The following is a 19642-nucleotide window of genomic DNA, read 5'->3' as shown; positions in this document are numbered from 1 at the left end:
TCTTTTTCACCATAATGGAACGAAACTTATGTATTACTTCCTTCAAAACCATAAATCAATTTTACAAACATACTTTACAAAGTATTATTAGTTAATTTAAACTGGCTTTAGGAAAAGTTGCATGTGAGTTTGACTTAAAAATAAACTCAATAAATTTCGGCTGCTTCATTTTTTAAACCGTGTGGGTTTGGTTTAGGATAAGCAAGTTTTGGGTTTCGACTTTCACGGAAAAAAGAAAAGCACTTTCTACCAAAGTAGGGGACCGAATATGATGGACTTGTTTTCGCAAAATTGGTTGATGAATGAGCTGATAATTAATAATTTTTTCTCTTGAATTAATTTACTTATATTTTACAATGTAATTTTCATATAAGATTATGTAATGAAACATCAATTTACTTCAATTTAAATACACAAAAATATTAAAAATTAACTCCACAAATATTAAAAGTGGTGTGATGATTTATTGTCACTCTAAAATTGAAATAAATAATGATACGTAAAAATAAATTGAGGTTAATAAGAAATTGTATTAACATATAAGAGCTAACATTGCAAGAAATAAGCTCCAAACTATCTAAGTAATTTATAACTTAAATTTGTTTAAAATATGTTATTTTAAAATACCTACCTTATTCAAACTAGCGTAATAGTTAGTTTAATGATGTTATCAAAACACACTCCAAGCCTTCCAAAATGTCTTTTCTATAAAGATCAAAACAATTTTTACAGTTGAATAGTAGTTTACTTCTGGTTGTTTGAACTTGTTAGGAACACATTCTCACACTTAATATTTATATTGCCACTCATTTATAGTAGTATATTTTAATGCATTTTTACAATTATACGAGGATGAACTCACTTCGTCATTAATATTTAATTAATTGTTATCTCAAATATGATTACAGAATTATGTTTTAGTTTTCTTACCAAAACACAAAAAACATTTCCCGTCAATTGGGATTTTCCTACATAGTATTTCCGATATTACGAAATATTTTCCCGGTTATAATATCCATACATTAAGAAAAACCGCATGAAATGAGATGTTCATAAATTGTTATAAAAATATATCCTTTCGTGTAATAAAAGATTGTTTTTTTCAAAAATAGTAGGCATTTAACAACCCATATAGATCACATAAATCAATGCATGAATTTATTTCAATTTAATAAATAATCTAAAATGGATATCAATTTTTGAAATGTTTAATTTCACGTTTGAAATGTATATGTCTAAGTACGAAAGATTATGTTGGAATCTCATATTAACTAAATTAAAACGAATTTATAAATAAATACAAACTTTATTTAAATTGATGTTATAAAGTTAAGTCAAACTTAAATTCACTTTTTAAAATAATTTTATTAATAACATATTACGATAAAGATAAAGTAAAGGAGGTGGTGGCAAGTGTTATAATTGTTAAAGGAAATACGATGGCAAAGGAAGTTTGGTCCACATTGGCATCAAAGCATATGACAAACTATCATATTATGATATGTATGTATGTGCCAAACTGCACATGCCCTCACCCTCTCTTCTATTGTCTTCGGACCAAAAACAACTTCTATTTTTAAGAATACATGTTCTTTATACACACCGATGTATATGTAAGTGATAAACTATATATGTCAAACCAAATTCATTTTTTGGTTCTGTCTTTTTCTCTTTACATCTCTTTCTCAAAACTCAACCATCCAACCAACATCCCTCTCATTAAATGGCCCCTACACTTTATATGTTGGGTTACTTTTACATTACTCATGCTCCGATACGTATATAAATAAAAAAGAAATAACATTATTTATGATAATTGATTTCTAACAGAATAATTAGTTTTAGAAGAATTTTAACAACACTTGAATAATTAGTGATAAAAAAATGTTAGTATTTATTTAGATATCAATTTATAAAATAAAAAATTATAAGTATAAAAAAATATGTGCATGGATTACGAGAAAAAGAAAAGAAATTTATTGTACTGTAAATTGTTTCACGAGAGTAATATAATTGTACGAAGATTAAGTGGTATATATATGTTGATTGAAGTGTGGACAAAGATAGCGTTTTCACCTGACCTGAGTAACATTTAGCAGCGATGGCGCTTTCTAATGAAAAATGTGAAAGCGTGAATTGACACTTGCTGGTAATTGGTGTGAAACTGAATAATAGAGAGAAAGAATCTGTGACAAGTCATTATTTTTTTCGTCGGCAACTCAAAGTTTTTGATGGTGAACCAAGGATTTGAATAAAGCAGTTAACTAGTAGTTGGATAATAACAAAGTTATATATATGTTGTCTCGTCTTTCATGCTTTTCAAACCAAATTGCATAAATTAAAGATAGAAAAAAAAAGTGCATGTCACTTAATAATTTATATTGTTTTCAAGTAATTTAATATTCTGATACATGTCCGCTCCTCACAATTATTTAGTTAACCAATTTAAATCACTGGCAAGAAAGTAAAATAATTTGGGATTTTTTTAGTTGTATGATTGCATAATCCAAGAGAGTAAGCACAAATTCAAGTAGAAACTCCTTTTCATGATCAGTGACGTCATAGCCACATTCACATGCTCCTGCATTAAACTTCTTTCTTATTCCTTCAATTTGTTTAGCTTCAACAAGACAACAAACAAACAAACAAACAAAGTTTTTTTACTGCAGAATTGATAGAAGTTTCATACACATATATATCAAACTATGAAGACTTCTCATACAAGCAATCGTCTGAATCCATTAATTATTGGTTCTAATAGAAAAACAGTAGATTAACAATACTTTCTGTGTCTTGTACTCCCTAGTAGTAATGAAATTTCTTCTAAGAAATTGCCAAACGATGTGTATATATATAGAGAGAGAGAGAGATTGATAGATACATAATGAATTAACAGAAAGTGTTTTTGGTTAGGGGGAACACAACACTAAACCCCGCCATTCCTAGCTAGTTTAATCTTCCCAAGATTGTAACAAGTGAACAATTATGTGTTTTCCACAAGTAAGGAACCCATCTAAGGCTAAACCAAACTACATGTAAAAAGTATATATAAGGATGATGAATCAGTTTGCAATTGCATGCTCATCTAGTTCTGATGTATTAATGTTCTTATCTTCTTCTTCTTGTCGTTGACGCTGCTGTTGTGGTGAGACAGAAAATATTGATTTTGTCTGGGGACCTGGATTTAAGGGTGAGCGCGGTGACTTGAGCAACTCTACCCTGGGAGGTGCAGAAAAGCAAGTGGTGTCTATGGGATAAAGTTCTGCAACTTCTTCCATGCCTTCATCAAAATACACCACGTCCTGCATACTCAACTGATGGTACTCCACAATCTCCCGTAGAAAACGATTCTCCCGAGCATACACCTCATTCTCACTCGCTAATCGACCCTTCTCCGCAAGAAGTGTCTCTAGTTGAAGCCGGATCTTCTCCGTCACAACATTCTTAAATTAATACATAGTACTATACAAAACTTCGGCAAAAACTTGTGATCAACTTTGAATGTACTGACTCACCAAATCATCGTCTGCACGGGTAACGGTTTGTCCCTTCTCGCTACCCTCGCGGTCGCGGAGTATTTTGTTTTCTTCTTCCAGTTGAGCACAGCGTGCTTTAGAAAAAGCCAAATCTGCTTTCACTGTCTTTAGCTCCCGCAGAAGCAGTTTTGCTTTTGCAGCTGTTGCCATTGCAACCTGCGACCCATCAAAAAGCAAAGACCAAATCTTGCGTCTCATGTCATTAAAGAAACAAAAGCCATCGAACATGAAGTATATCCAACCCAAAAATAAAATAAAAAATAACATTCATGTTTGACTGCACGAAGCAGTATGACAGACAATTAACTACATAGTTGCTAGTGCCACCTTACGTCGCGAGATGCCTTGAGTTGTGTTGCGTGGATGGCTTGAGGGTCTCCTGTCTGAGGATTTTGCTGCCATGGATTCCACATCGGAGGAGCTAGTTGTGACTTTGAGTTGGACGGAGAAAGTCCCTTTGGCTTCGTTGGAGATCCTCGACCTGATGATGCTTTGCTCTCCACACCCTCCTGAGATGAAGCATCGTAACAATGAGAAAGAGATTTGAAAAGTAAGTGTGATCATTTAATTAACAAGAATCAATGAAGTAGATTACGTACGAGAGGAGAAGAAAGTGTATTGAAAGAGTGTGTTTTGAGTTTTTCGGAGGCGGTGGCGTTGTGGTGTGGGTTTGGGGATGGCTTATCCTCCTCCAGAATTTCCTTTGCTTTCTGAGCGAGGACACCCCACACGCCGGATTTCGAAACATCCGCCACCACGTAATTGTTATCACAGCTCTGCATGTGCATGCATGGAAGCGAAAGTATTTGATTATTATGAAGTTCATGGTGAAAATATGATTCATGGAAATGGCGTTTTCGTGGTGAGAGTTAATTAACCTTGGATCTGTGATGGTCAAGTTCAGATTTGGGGAAAGCGAGGTGAAGAGAGGGATCACGACGAGCAGCAGAGGCTTTGATGGCCTGAGCAGCGAGGGAGGGTGAGGAAGATGTGGGTGAACCCATTTCATCATCTGCATGATGTCGAATCTCTTCTTTGAAGGTGGAAGCTCTGGATATTCCGTGTCTTCTTCTGTACGCCATTGCCTTGCCTTGCCTTGCCGCCGCCGCGCGCCACCACAGCCAGCACTGCCGCAACACCACGATGATCACACGATCACGATCACAGTCACAATCACAATCACAAACACAGCCAACACTTTCTCTCCCACCTTTCAACTCGTAATACCATTCCTTTCCCACTTTAAATCTCACCATCCTTAAACACACAAGTGTCTGTTTCCTCTCCGCCACCTTAAACGTAGGATTCGGAGCAATTCACGTCCACCCTTAACTGTTTTCTCTCTCACATTCCACTCGCCTTCTATTCATCATTCATCATACATCTATGATATATTCACCACCATAATTAATTAATAATATATCATTGCAAAGATAATATAAGCAAATACTTCCCTTAATCGTTTTCAATGTACAAAGATTCAAAATTTATGTGTTTATTTATAAGGGGTGTACAATTATAGTTATTAAAGTTTTCACAGGTTACAACTTTTAAAAAGATATAGAAGAATGTTTATTTTCACAAAAATAATTTTGAAAACTTAATATAATCAATTTCTAAAAGAAGTCATGCACATCCTCTAGTAGAAAAATATTATTTAGCCACTCATATTAGCTACCAAAATAATTTAGTCGCAAGTTATAATTGAATTAGTCATAGAATCATAATAGTCATAAATAGTCACCAATTTAGCGATTAATAAATGTACATTAATTTTTATTAATTTTTATTCATATAATAGTTCCAAAAATAGGATGGAGTTTATAAAAACAAAGAAAAAAAAGAAATGTAAAGTATATTATTTCATGTGTGTGATGCTCATGGATCCAACCCATGTGAGGGAATTGTTTGTTTCTTTTTTATTATCTTTTTTATTTTAACCTTTTCCTTTTTATTATAATAGAGAAGATTTTAAATTTGAGTAAATAAAATAAAAGATGAAAAAAATTTAACTTTTCATTTTTTTAGATGATAATCAATAAAATAAGTGCATTGGTCCTTATTCAATCTTAGTAGGACCATCTCAACCAAATGAAAATGAATGTGTATTATGAATGTCATAATCTCTTTGCTACCACAAATATCGATAATCCTTTATTCATTTTATGTTAAGAAATTTGAACACACAATTTGAAATGCTCAATTTCAAACTTAATCTTTAAATTATTTCATAATAAAATTAACAATTTATAAATTAAAGTGTGAGTAACACAACTCTAGAAATTGTTTTCAAAATTGTTGTATATGCTTCGCTTTTAAGAAAAACGAAGTATTTAATGATGCAAACGCATTTTTTAAATGTTAGGATGACTTTAGGCTTCAATTTTAAAATATTAGAAGTCATATTACTTTGTTTATTTTAGAATCGAAGCCTATTCATTTGTTAGGGTTAATTTTTTCGATATTTTACATCCCCTTTAAAGGCATTTGTTTCATTATGTTGTTGTGAACTCCTTTTTTTCCTCCACAACTGGGAAACGTGAATGTCACTACCGTTCCTATCCCTTTCTCCATTGCCACTACGAACGCGAACACCGCTCCATTCTCTTCCTTCGTGTTCTCTTCCCTTTCCTTGCCACTATGACGCGAATGTGGGTGCATTGTATTTCTCACGAGAGGTTCGTTCTCTCGTCCTTGTGTTTGCAAGTGTGAGTTTGGGTAGCTTAGGTTATGTTCTCTTCACATGGTACACATGCTATTATACTTCATGTATTTTGAGAGTTGGGGTCCTATTCTCCGACTTATGTGTACCTTGGGGAGCGAATGTTTACCGATTATAGTATTAGATCTTAAATCTATTTGGTTATTGTGACAAACTTTATGTAAAGTTTACTTCTTTTTACACACCATATTTATTAGGTTGCTTATGGTTGTATTGATAAGTATTAAGTACAAGACCCATACTCTATGAAAAATACAATACTAAAAATCAAGAATAATAAAGATAATAACATCTAGAAAATACAATAAATATATAAGTGTGAGTACAATATAGAGTAATCAACCATTTGATTCCAACTTAACATTATTGTACATTTTATTTTATTATATTCATAACAATCATTTCATTCTAACTTAACATTGTTGTACATTTTATTTTATTATGGAGGCAACACAAGAGTTGTGTAAAAAGTTAGATAACTAAAACAATTATCAGACTTTGATTTTTTTAATTCTTTTATATATATATATATATATTAAAAATAAATACTATTGACTAAAAGAGAATATTATGTCTCATTTTCAACCTCAACTTTTACTATATATATTGAGCCAATTTGAAAACCTTGTCTAAGGCCACAAAAGTCCTATATATATGGTTATGGGCAACATCTTACATAATTGAAAATTGTATACCAAAACTCTTTTATAACTCACTTGAGTAAAAAAAATGCTACATCTTTTGACTAAAGTCTTGTTGTAAAAACATGTGTTAGTATGAGAGATTTGATCGTATCATTAAATATAGAAGATTGAAAATAAAACTGGAAACAATCAATACAATTGGGTCTAATTTTAAAATTTTGAGAAATGATCCTTTTATTGGACACATTGCTTCAAATCAACATTTTGAGTGAAACAATGAAAATATTTTGCATCTAGCTTTCATCCTAAACAAGAAAAATAGTGTTATTACATTGTATGGTGCAAGGTTGTGTTTGAAACTCAATTTTTTTTCCAACCTTGATTCTAGCACATTACTAGATTGATGATTCTAATAGGTTTTCTTGATTAGCTCATTTTGATATGTCCAATAACAGCCTCTCAATTTCTTTTAGTGCAAGCAAGCTCATGAATAACATGGCTTAAAACAAAATCTCTTGCTTAAGAACTCTTTATCACACCCTATAGGCCACTTGTAACATCCCCAAGTGTTGCCATTTGAAGGATTGCAACCTTTCTCTTTTTCAACATTATCTTTGGGACTTATTGTGTTAGGATAACAAGGAACATTATCCAAATGATTAGTGACTGTGTTGAAAGTATGCCTTTCTATTTTGCATGGAGCAGAAGTAGATGTTGTGAAAATTTCACATCCAAGAAATTTCCTTTTGGTTATATTTTGGGCAACGGGTCCTAAATCTTTAGCAAACAACATCAAGCTATCTTTATAGCCAATACCTTGTTGACCAACCTATTTAAACCATGAGAAAAATAGAATGTTTAATAATGCATTTTGTCAAAATATAGTTATATATTAGGCAAGAAGAAAAATAATACTCACATGTCAAAGAAGTTTTAGTTCACCATTTATCGTTGGAAGTAGAGACTTATCCTTAACAAAGTACAAGGGTTCATACATGTCACGTTTATCAATCTCAAAAGACTTGCTTTTGTTACTCTTTTTAGTACCTAATAGATAAAATTTAGTTCAAGAAAATTAAGTTTCAGGTCTCAACATAAAATAAAACTTAAGAAAATTTGATTTCCAAACTTCTTACCTATAGAAATCTCAACATCTTTAGCATCAAGATAAGTTGTCTTAAAACTTCTTTTATTTAATGTACGAGATGAACACGGCGTAGTTTTTGAGGTTATTTCATTGGGTTTCAAGTCTCTTGAATTCCTAGAATCTTCTTGATTAGTTCGTCTTATTTTTTGCCTTGTTTCAGAATATTCCATTTCAAACTTCTCAGGACTCTTCTTTAATACATCAAAAACTTTCTTAGCTAGCTCATTTATAAGACGAGCCTGCAAAATGAAAGGTTAATAAATTATTTCATTAAGGTAAGTTAGATTTTTACAACAAATTGGAACAAAATGTTAAATAACTTTATATTCCATACCTGCCTAAAATATATGGTACCAAGAGAATTAAAACGCATTGCATTGTCAAATATTAGAAAAACATCATGCTGCATAACAAGTCAAATATCATGTATTAAATGACGAATCAAGGTAGTATAATAATTTATATATACAATATAATAATAATAATGATAATAATAATTTATATATACAAATATGGGAAGACATAGGAGCATATACATAATAAAAGGTTGTTAACCTCAAATTCTCCTAAAGTTTTATACATCTTCTCATGTAGTTTAGCCCTAATAGTGCCAAAATCCATAGGTTCTTCAATGATTGCATAATAGTCTTCAACCTAGTTTCATAGAAGAGTGAATTAAAAGGGAAAGCCATATAATAATATCCATAAAATATTGCAACTAATTTCGCACACCTCATTTGGATCAACTGGTTCAACAAATATTTCATAGGTGTCTTTCCTGTATGGTATAACACATTTTATTTAAACCACAAAAGGTAATCATAGTTTAAAAATGATACACAACAATGATAAAAATATTCTACACCTTTGTAAAGTGTCAAGTACAAGTTGAAGTATTCGTTTCTCTGGCAAAAGGCTTGAAGATGACAAGTTTGATGACTTATCTGATTCATTATCAATCATTTAGTAAATTGAATGCATTATGAGCAGTCATAACAACAAAAATCAATTTTACTCACCATTACAACTTTTCTTTTGAATATCATTATGGCTAGAATGTTTCACATCCTGCACAATGACTCGTGAATGTGAACCAATATAAGGATTAAACAAGGTGTGAAAAAGGTAACATAAACAAAAAATAATACTTGGCTTTTGGATGGTTTGAGTTGTCGGGGTGGCCTCAATTTTGTGTTCTTCTTGCCCCTTGTTCGAAATGCAGGTCCTTGCTCATTATCTAAACAGTCATGAGCCTCGATTACCAATGTAGATAATCGTGGACTTCTTCTTTGTCCTTCTGTCTTTTGCAATTTTCTATCAATGAAAATAATTCTATCAAGTGAAAAGGTTACAAATAACATAATTTACTAACAAAATGAAAATGTAGACTAAACTCACCTCAATCTACCCATATTGTGTTGGTAAAGAGAGCAATGATCAAGCCCTTTTAAAAGAAATAATAAGTATAGGAACCATGTATGTTTACTCTTTAATAATTACTCTTGCATTTGACCAAAGAAATATCATATCCAAAAAATGACAAAAATGGTATTGACATGAGTAATGAGATATGAGAATTAATTAATCATATAATGATTATGGTACACAAAATCAAAGGTTTCAATTCTTAGATAAATGAACATGCAAACCAAATAATATTTTGAGATTCTCATTTTTTTTAATTTAAGTATACAAAAAATAACATCTTATTTTTAAGAAAAGGGAAAATATAATGGTTTTGGCTTCCAATTTCCTTAGAAAATAAAAATATTTCCTTTTAATTTTATATTGTTATAAAAATAGTATATCATGTGTAAGTTATAAATAATTTTACACAATGGTAAAAATATTTTATATTTGTATCATAACCCTAATTCTTTGAAGGAAGAGGAGAGGAGGGAAAAAGTGTGGTGGTCGGACGACAAAAGATGGGAGGCAAAGGAAGGGCGATGAAGAAGAAGAAAAAGAACGCAAAACCTCTTGCTGATAATTTTGATAATCAAATTCTTTTGATATTCTTCTTAATTTCTTTGTATAAGAAGCGAAAAGAATGTTCACATGGTAAGATATCACTTAGACGACTTCTTTTGATTTTTATGTTGGATGATGATGGTAATGTTAGGATTATGGTGCTTGATTTAGTCCCACATCGCTTAGAATAGTGAGTTGTGGTTCTCTATTTTACTATATAAGAGACTCTATGTAAAGCTTTAAGATACACCAAAATACAAATACTTCCTAGTGTAGTCGTGGACGTAGGCATACACATTGTAGCCGAACCACGTTAAATTCTCTGTGTCTATTTTTCTCTCCTTTATTCTTTCCTTTATTGCCTTGTTCCTAACAATTGGTATCAAGAGCCATTTTTCTTAGTATGCTCTGTGGTTGCAGCATTGTCTGATCTTCCACATCAGAAAAGATTTGGTTTCTATTTTTTTCTTCTTGGGGATCTCAGTTTAGAGAAGTAGTGGGAGCTTTGGTCAAAGGCAGCAGAAGCTTTGGTCAAAGGCAGCAGAAGCTTTGGTCAAAGGCAGCAGGAGCTTTGGTCAAAGGCAGCAGGAGCTTTGGTCAAAAGCCGCAGCAGGAGCTTTGGTCAAAAGCAGCAGGAGCTTTCGTCAAAGCAGCAAGAGCAATGGCATTGGAAGAAGGGAAGGTGAGGATTGAGAAGTTTGATGGCAGTGACTTCGGGTTCTGGAAGATGCAGATAGAGGACTACCTGTATCAGAAGAAGTTGTATCTACCCTTAACAGGGCAGAAGCCAACTGACATGGAGCAGGCGGAATGGGATTTGTTAGATCGGCAGACACTCGGTGTGATCCGATTGACATTAGCCAAGAATGTTGCGTTCAACATCATGAACGAGAACACAATCGTAGATTTGATGAAGGCATTGTCAAATATGTATGAGAAGCCATCTGCAGCCAATAAAGTGTATTTGATTCGCAGACTAGTCAACCTAAAAATGGGTGAAGGTAACTCGATTACTAATCATATTAGTGAATTCAATACAATTATTGCGCAGTTGACATCAGTGCAGATAACATTTGATGATGAGGTGAAAGCATTAATTTTATTATCATCTCTTCCGGAAAGTTGGAGTGCAACTGTTACTGCAGTTAGTAATTCTGCAAGTAATAGTAAGTTGAAGCTTGATAACATCCGTGACTTGATCTTAAGCGAAGATGTTCGCAGGAAAAGTTCAGGGGAATCTTCCAATTCTAGTTTCGGTTCAGCATTGAGTACTGAAACTAGAGGAAGAAGTAGCCAGAAAGGTCGTAATTAAGGCCGAGGCAGATCAAAGTCTAGAGAGAAATCAAAACCAAAATTCCGGAATGATATCACTTGTTGGAATTGTCAGAAAAGGGGTCACTTTACAAATCAATGTAGGGCTCCAAGGAAGAACAACAACAACAAGAGGCAAGATAATGATCAATCAGCAAATGCAGCAACTGATGAAATTGAAGATGCACTATTATGTAGTCTAGATTGTTCTATTGATTCATGGATTATGGACTCAGGTGCGTCATTTCATACTACACCTTCTTTAGAACTATTATCTAACTATGTTCCAGGAAAGTTTGGGAAGGTCTACCTTGCAGATGGGAAATCTCTTGATATTATAGGAAGAGGTGATATCAATATCAGAACCTCTAATGGAAGTGTGTGGACTTTGAAGAATGTCAGACATATTCCAGCCTTAAAGAGAAACTTAATATCTATAGGGCAGTTGGATGATGAGGGGCATTACACCACCTTTGGAGATGGACACTGGAAAGTAATGAAAGGTAATCTTGTTGTTGCTCGTGGGAAGAAGCAAGGATCTCTTTACATGATTGCAGATGAGGATATGATATCAGTTGCAGAAGTTGGCAACAGTTCCTCTTTGTGGCATCAAAGACTTGGGCATATGAGTGAGAAAGGAATGAAGCTCATGGTCTCAAAAGGTAAAATACCTAACTTGAAGCATGTTGACGTTGGACCTTGCGAACATTGTATCTTTGGAAAGCAGAAAAAGGTTAGCTTCTCCAAAACAAGTAAGTCGTCTAAAGTTGAAAGACTAGCACTAGTGCATACAGATGTTTGGGGGCCAGCTCCAGTGAAATCTCTTGGAGGTTCACAGTATTACGTAACCTTCATTGATGACTCTACAAGAAAGGTATGGGTTTATTTTCTTAAAAATAAATCTGATGTGTTTTCTGTGTTTAAAAGGTGGAAACAGGAGGTTGAGACTCAAACAGGTTTAAAGATTAAATGTTTGAAGTCTGATAATGGTGGAGAATATGACAGTAATCAATTCAAGGAGTTTTGTTCAGAGAATGGGATCAGAATGATCAAGACGATTCCAGGAACACCAGAACAAAACGGTGTGGCAGAAAGAATGAACAGAACCTTGAATGAGAGAGCAAGATGTATGAGAATCTAGTCAGGATTACCCAAGGTATTTTGGGCAGATGCAATAAGCACAACAGCCTATCTCATAAACAGAGGACCATTAGTTCCTTTAGGCTATCAGTTACCTGAAGAAGTATGGTCTGGAAATGAGGTAAACCTTTCACATCTGAAAGTTTTTGGTTGTGCTTCATATATTTTGTTGAACTCTAATAGTAGAGATAAATTGAACCCTAAGGCAAAGCGATGCTATTTCATTGGCTATGGATCTGACATGTATGGCTACAGGTTTTGGGATGACCAAAACAAGAAAATTATCAGAAGTAGAAATGTTACTTTTAATGAAAACATGTTCTATAAGGACAGGACTGCAGAATTTGCAAATGCAAATAAAAAGCCAGAGCAGGTATCATTAGAAGAAGTTTCAGAAAATGATGTAGCCAACAGAAGGCAGAATACAGATGTAGAGCCTGAGTCAGAGCCCGAGTCAGAGTTTGGGTCAGAACCTGAACAGATAGTAGAGTCAGTAACTCCTGAATTACCGACTAGAAGGTCTAGCAGAACCATTGTAGCACCACAAAGGTACTCCCCTTCATTGCATTACTTGTTGTTGACTGATGCTGGTGAGCCAGAGCATTTTGCTGAGGCTATGCAGGGAGGTGAATCTATTAAGTGGGAGCTAGCAATGGAAGATGAGATAAAGTCTCTTCAGAAGAATAAGACATGGTCTTTAACCAAGCTTCCAGAAGGAAAGAAGGTTTTGCAAAACAGGTGGGTCTATCGGTTAAAAGAAGAACCAGATGGCAGCAAACGATATAAGGCCAGACTCGTAGTGAAAGGGTTCCAACAGAGACAAGGAATTGACTTCACAGAAATTTTCTCTCCTGTTATCAAGATGACTACCATCAGAGTTATCTTGAGTATAGTAGCTGCAGAAAATCTTCATCTGGAGCAGTTAGATGTGAAAACTGCATTCCTACATGGAGATCTTGAGGAAGAAATCTTTATGGCACAACCAAAAGGTTTTGAAGTACAAGGCAAAGAGAATCTTGTATGCAAGCTTCATAAAAGTTTGTATGGGTTGAAACAAGCACCGCGACAATGGTATAAGAAGTTTAATGAGTTTATGAGAAACTTAGGATTTCACAGATGTGAAGAAGATCATTGTTGTTATGTGAAGAAATATATTGATAGTTATATCATTCTTGCCTTGTATGTTGATGACATGTTGATTGCTGGTGCTAATATGGCAGAAATTGACAGGTTGAAGAAACAATTGTCAGAAAATTTTGAAATGAAGGATCTTGGTCCAGCCAAGCAAATTCTTGGTATGAGAATTTCCAGGGATAGATCTAAAGGTATTCTAAATTTATCTCAGGAAAAATATATTGAAAAATTGCTTAGCAGGTTCAATGTTGGAAATGCTAAAACCAGGAATACACCTTTGGGAACTCACTTAAAGTTCTCAAAAAGGCAATCTTCTCAGACAGAGAAAGAAGAAAATCACATGTCTAAAGTGCCATATGCATCTGCAGTAGGGAGCTTGATGTATGCTATGGTTTGCACCAGACCTGATATAGCACATGCAGTGGGAGTTGTGAGCAGGTTTCTATCCAATCCCGGAAAGGAGCATTGGGAAGGAGTGAAGTGGATATTGAGATATTTGAAGGGCACTTCAAAGATGCATTTGTCCTTTAAAAGAAGTAATCTCACTTTACAGGGGTTTTCTGATGCAGATTTGGGAGGTGATTTGGATGGTAGAAAGAGCACAACAGGTTATATTTTTACGTTGGATGGCACAGCTATCAGTTGGAAGTCCAAACTTCAAGGAAGAGTCTCCCTTTCAACCACTGAAGCTGAATATATAGCTATCTCAGAAACAGCAAAAGAGATGATATGGTTGAAGAATCTTCTAAAAGAATTAGGAAAAGGGCAAGATGAACCTTCATTGTTCAGTGACAGTCAAAGTGCCATTTGTCTTGCTAAAAATCCAATTCTTCACTCCAGATGCAAACACATTGAATTGAAGTATCATTTTATCAGAAACTTGATAAATGATGGAGATTTGATTTTGTTGAAGATTCCAGGTGCAGAGAATCCAGCTGATATGTTAACCAAGACTGTCACAACAACTAAGTTGAGGCTTTGCATTGCCTCAACTGGCCTTCGAGAAGATTGATGATGAAGGCACTACACTAGGTGGTAATGTAAATCCAACCCCAAGTGGGAGAATTGTTAGAATTATGGTGCTTGATTTAGTCCCACATCGCTTAGAATAGTGAGTTGTGGTTCTCTATTTTACTATATAAGAGACTCTATGTAAAGCTTTAAGATACACCAAAATACAAATACTTCCTAGTGTAGTCGTGGACGTAGGCATACACATTGTAGCCGAACCACGTTAAATTCTCTGTGTCTATTTTTCTCTCCTTTATTCTTTCCTTTATTGCCTTGTTCCTAACAGGTAACTACTATTTATCACACAAGAAATAATTACTGTAAAAGGTTGTATGAGTTCTCTTATTTCCAGGATTAAGAATTTTCTAGGCATTTACATGTAAAATACCCATATATTTGTTTTGTCTTATTGAGAAATTGGTAATTATTGAAGTTTACCTGACTCTACAAAATATCTACAAACCAAAACATTATTTTATGTTATATACTTTGTTTTTTATATGATAAAAATAAGATCAAGCTTATTAAGCATGTAATTTGTTTTGTTATACTATATTGAGATTATATTGAAAATCATTTTCATAGCCATAAACTTGATTTGAACTTATTGTTTTATATCTCAGTCAAAGCTACACACTTGTCAACTGTTCCTATACAACATTTGAAAATTGGATACCGTATTGGTGTAATGCTGCATGATTTTTGGGTTGTAGTCATCATTGTTCTTGATTTTGTTATTTTCTTTAACATAATCTGGTTCACAAAATTCCCGAATCTCACTTTTGAATCTGTCATATTTCTATGTCATTTTTTCTTAACTTTCTTGTAAAATAGTTGTGTTGTAACTATTGATTGGTAATATCAAAGATAATGTGTTCTTGTAGGATAATTTTTTTTAGTATAAAAGCTAAATGTGAAACTCTACCATTCTTGTTATACAAGATGTTATAACGAGGTGGTAGGAATTTTATAGGTTGCAAGAAGAAGCATTCAATGTCCAATGCTCATGTGCATTTAGAAATCAAAGATATGAATCAAATTCGAAAGAAAAGGTAGAAAAAAGGCCAACATAACTTCTTATATCAAGAGCAAGTCGACGAAGGGTAAAAAGTTTGATAAAAATGATGAAAGAAGGAAAGACAAATAAAGTGTTTGAAGTTCTATATATTAGTTTGTAAGGGAAAAGTAACTTTCCCTTATGGGAATTTTATATTTTGGAGGAATTTTTCTTATTGTATTCTTTTCTTGGTTGGTCAACAAATTTTATTTGTTCAAATTCAAAATTATGATTCTTTCACTTGTTTTAATACATGGTTACACATGTTCAATTCCTTTTATATTTCGAAGTTCTCTTTTTGTATTTTTGATGTTTTGTTGTAATTAGAGATAATAATTGAGTTGATATATGACTTACTATTTATAGGTCACTAAAAAAAATTATAGATCGTTTTTGTATTTGTGAATATTATATATATATATATATATATATATATATATATATATATATATAAAAGTTCAAATAATTTAAAGTAAGTCTTTTTGATATGTATTTAGATAAAAATATTAATTTTAAATATAATTTAAACAAAATTGTACTCTAAATTTTTTAAAAAAGAAAAATGAAGTTATATTGAGGTATTAATGTAAGTAAAGTTAATTTTTTAAATAATTAATTGGATATCATGATATCATATTTTATGAATAAGTGGATAATTAAACATATGTGCTTATTAATAATATTTTCATACATATCTTCATATGTGAATTTTTTGTCATCTATGATTTGGCTATTATCAAGTGAGGTCATATCGAACTATTTTAATATTTATTCAACATCATCATTTCTGTTGACAATGTTAAGATAATTTATCTTACTAATATCACTATAGGCTAATTTATTAAACTAAAAATAAATAAGTATCATCATTTTATAGTCCCAACACAAATTAATAACATTAATAATTATCTGCTTATTTCAAATTTACATTGCTGCTTTTGCATTGCATGTTTCAAATGCCTTCGGTTTTAGTTTGTAACTAGTCAGACAAAGAATTAAGCGACCATATGTTTATCATAATGATATATGGTAATTCATTGAAAATTTTCCTTGTTTAATACTAATTGATAATTAAAGCCACAATTCAAACCCCGAAAGTAATAGCTTTACTAATTCTAACCATTCTTAGCACTAAATAAATTCAACAGACTCGCAATCCTTGATATTTGATATGTTTAGGAACATTTTTTTCTTAAACAACATCTATAAAAATCATTTCTTTCATTAATGAAAATTAACTTATAAAATAAGTTATAAAAATGAGAGTATAAAATGAAGTTCTTATTTGTAAAAGTAAAAAAAAAAAAAAAAAACATAAATAAAGTAGATGCAAAAAAGAACGGAAAAGAAGTAAAAAGTTGGTGAGCGTATAGCGAATAGAAGGAGGACACGTGTGATTGAAGGTGTATAAAAGCAGGGAGTGAGAGATTGGCGCTATTTGGCACTCAGAAGACATCGTGGGTATCAGCAGCTGCAGAGAAGAGAGAAGAGGTATCTTTCAACTTCCAACTCACTCAGGTACTCTCCTTTTCTCTTTCCTTAAATCCCTACTTCATTTCTGATCTCATAAACCGTTGCCAACCCTAAGCCCTAAATGTAGTGCCTTCAAACTCTACTGTCACTCCTCCTTCAGAAGAAGATCCATTTTATAGAAATCATGTGATAGATTTCTTTCCTGTGTCGTGGCTGGTGAAGTAAATTAGGGTTTCTGTAGTTTTTGTTCTGTGAGTGAACGTAGATTTTGTGTGGTTGTTTGGTGTAAAATGGTGTGTCTAAACCCATTTTGTAATTTACTGTAGCTCATGGCTTCCGTGGATCTGTGCAAAGATTCCATGAAAGATGCTATTACTACTCCAATTCCGAAGGCTGCCACCGATTGTGCGGTTCCGATAACTCCTCAGGCTCTCGCCGAGAATGGAGATTTTCAATCCCAATACCCTCTCACTCTCTCAGTGCTCAGGAAACAACTCAAACGTGCCTGCATTCATTGCGATTCGGTCAGATGTGGTGGCTCTGTTGATAATAGTGATGAAAATGACAATGGCAATGGTAGTATTGATAGCCCCCGAACTCCTGAGGAGGGTGTTTTTGACCCCTTTGCACCTGGTCCTGATGACATGGCGCGTGCACCCAACAGCAACAAGTATCTTGATGACTACAGGAACTCCGTTGCCCGCAGACTTAATTTTCAGCCCTCCTTTGATGTTTCTCAGGTTGATAGTGACACTCTTTCAGATGAGGACATGGTTGAGTCCGTGTACGAGAATCTTTTGCAAGTGATTTTTTCAAAGCAGGCTGAGGAGGTTCTTGCTCAACTGTCATACTATTGTGAAACACCTCCTTCTGCGACTCGCATCACTGTAATTGCCGACACTTGTCCAGGTGCACCTAAGAAACCAGCGGCTCCACCTAGGAACATCGATCCGAGGTTGTGCAAGAAGCTTGAATTCTGACTCAGACTCAACCCACCCAACTTAGATCAGATACACATCACATTCATTCGCAACTGCATTTTGTGCTCCTAATTTGACGATGTATCTCTACTATGTAGCATAACTTGTTCAGGGAAAATGTTTTTCACAGAACACTTTTGCATATGACCAAGATGATACATCTAGCAACTATATTGTATAGTAAACTGTTGACGTTAGTTTATTTTACCATGAATTATTCTGTAGTTTTAATTTCGTTGTGAAGTTGGTCTGATTCAATTTTACTGCAATTATGTTTTGTACATGATGGTTCAAGCTTGAATGATACTTTCCCTCTGAAGTTTCATATATTCTATTTTTATCAGTGGTTTGTGTGATTATTGATATACATTTCATATCCTTAATAAAGTCGAAATTTCATCACACAATAAATTTCAGCGGAACCTGGATTGATGCTTGACTTCTCGTTTATTACTTGATTGCTTCTCGTTTATTTTTCTGCGCAACTGTTTCTTCTTACTTTAGCATTGCATGATCGATGGGGTGTTGTGTTTTTTTTTTTCAAAAATAGGGAAAATTATCAACCAAGATTAACAAATTACAACCCAAATACTGAAAGAGAGCTATTTTGCATCAAACCTGGGATATTATACGATAGACTTTAAAGGAAAACGTAAGTCTATAGCTACTAACAAAAGATATTAAACAAGCCGTCAAAAGTGAACATATAGTGAATCCCACATAAGTGCACATCCGGTGTTTTCCTTAGTAATAAATTAATTCGCCTCACTTTTCTTTGCAAAGATTATTTGCATCCAACAAGGCTTTAAAGGGAAACAGATTCAATTGTTAACTAGTTTCTTTTATTTATTTTTTTCTTGAAAAATTGAAGTTAGTCATTCAACACATGAAAATTAAGAGAAATTACGTGAATCTTTTCGAAAAAAAATTATTTGAAAAAGAATTCATTGAATCCGTTCCTCCTCCAAAGTACGTATATTTATTTTGTTCACTGATGTATCACATGTTAGGAGTAGAATGCGCCAAGGCATTAGCTTTTAATACGAGAGGAATGACATTGAATAATATGAATATCAGTTTCAACATTACCATTACAATAGTTTCAGAGAGGATTCGAGGTGCTTCATGATGAGTCTCTATTTGTTAGTACTTTCCTAGAATAATAGTAGCTTTTTGGGATTTCTTTTGTTCTTATTTTCTTGTTTTAGATTATATTTGATTTTTCTTAGATAAAATTCTTTTTTTCTAAATGTGTTAACATGGTATTTTAATTCTGAAAAAAATGCATTCTGCAGCAGTGACCACTGCTGACCATTTTGGTTATAACTTTTTTAACAGAAATTGGATTGAGTTGAAATTTGTAGGGTTGGAATTTTAGTCAGATTACAAGAACGTGAATTTTGAATGACAGAGCTGATTGCAGTTGTTTCTGAAAAGTTGCAGCAGAATAGAGGCAGCACTGTTTCAGCATTGTTTTAGATTTTATGTTGGGAAAATTTGTAATTTCCTTGGATAT

General features: G+C 33.3%; 2 protein-coding genes and 1 pseudogene across 2 annotated transcripts; 1 reads left to right on the top strand and 2 right to left on the bottom strand.

Moving 5' to 3' along the window:
- Positions 1-2743: 2743 nt before the first annotated feature.
- LOC114167460 (uncharacterized) lies at positions 2744-4845 on the bottom strand. The gene is made up of 5 exons (XM_028052552.2): positions 4415-4845; positions 4136-4312; positions 3869-4045; positions 3516-3692; positions 2744-3425 (listed from the first exon to the last, which is right to left on the bottom strand). Exons 1-5 carry the CDS (start codon positions 4790-4792, stop codon positions 3063-3065), a joined length of 1272 nt encoding a protein of 423 aa, XP_027908353.1. The 5' UTR covers positions 4793-4845; the 3' UTR covers positions 2744-3062.
- A 2313-nt stretch (positions 4846-7158) lies between these two features.
- Positions 7159-9461, bottom strand: LOC114166888 (uncharacterized; annotated as a pseudogene).
- A 7641-nt stretch (positions 9462-17102) lies between these two features.
- On the top strand, positions 17103-18469 carry LOC114166128 (unknown protein 1-like). The gene is made up of 2 exons (XM_028050798.2): positions 17103-17191; positions 17473-18469. The coding sequence occupies exon 2, from the start codon at positions 17476-17478 to the stop codon at positions 18124-18126; it is 651 nt and encodes a 216-aa protein (XP_027906599.1). The 5' UTR covers positions 17103-17191; positions 17473-17475; the 3' UTR covers positions 18127-18469.
- The last annotated feature ends 1173 nt before the right edge of the window (positions 18470-19642 follow it).

The sequence above is a fragment of the Vigna unguiculata genome, chromosome 10 (genome assembly GCF_037176805.1).
Source record: "Vigna unguiculata cultivar grain cowpea cultivar isolate G323 ecotype 2 chromosome 10, ASM3717680v1, whole genome shotgun sequence".
Lineage (NCBI taxonomy): Eukaryota > Viridiplantae > Streptophyta > Magnoliopsida > Fabales > Fabaceae > Vigna > Vigna unguiculata.
Note: the sequence above shows the minus strand (reverse complement) of the source record. Positions and strands in the feature narration are given on the sequence as shown.

Coding starts and splice junctions, on each gene's coding strand:
- LOC114166128 (XM_028050798.2), top strand. CDS start 17,476: ATGGCTTCCGTGGATCTGTGCAAAGATTCCATGAAAGATGCTATTACT.
- LOC114167460 (XM_028052552.2), bottom strand. CDS start 4,792: ATGGTGAGATTTAAAGTGGGAAAGGAATGGTATTACGAGTTGAAAGGT. Junction 4,313..4,414: donor TTGACCATCACAGATCCAAG/GTTAATTAACTC, acceptor ATGCACATGCAG/AGCTGTGATAACAATTACGT. Junction 3,426..3,515: donor CCCGTGCAGACGATGATTTG/GTGAGTCAGTAC, acceptor GTGACGGAGAAG/ATCCGGCTTCAACTAGAGAC.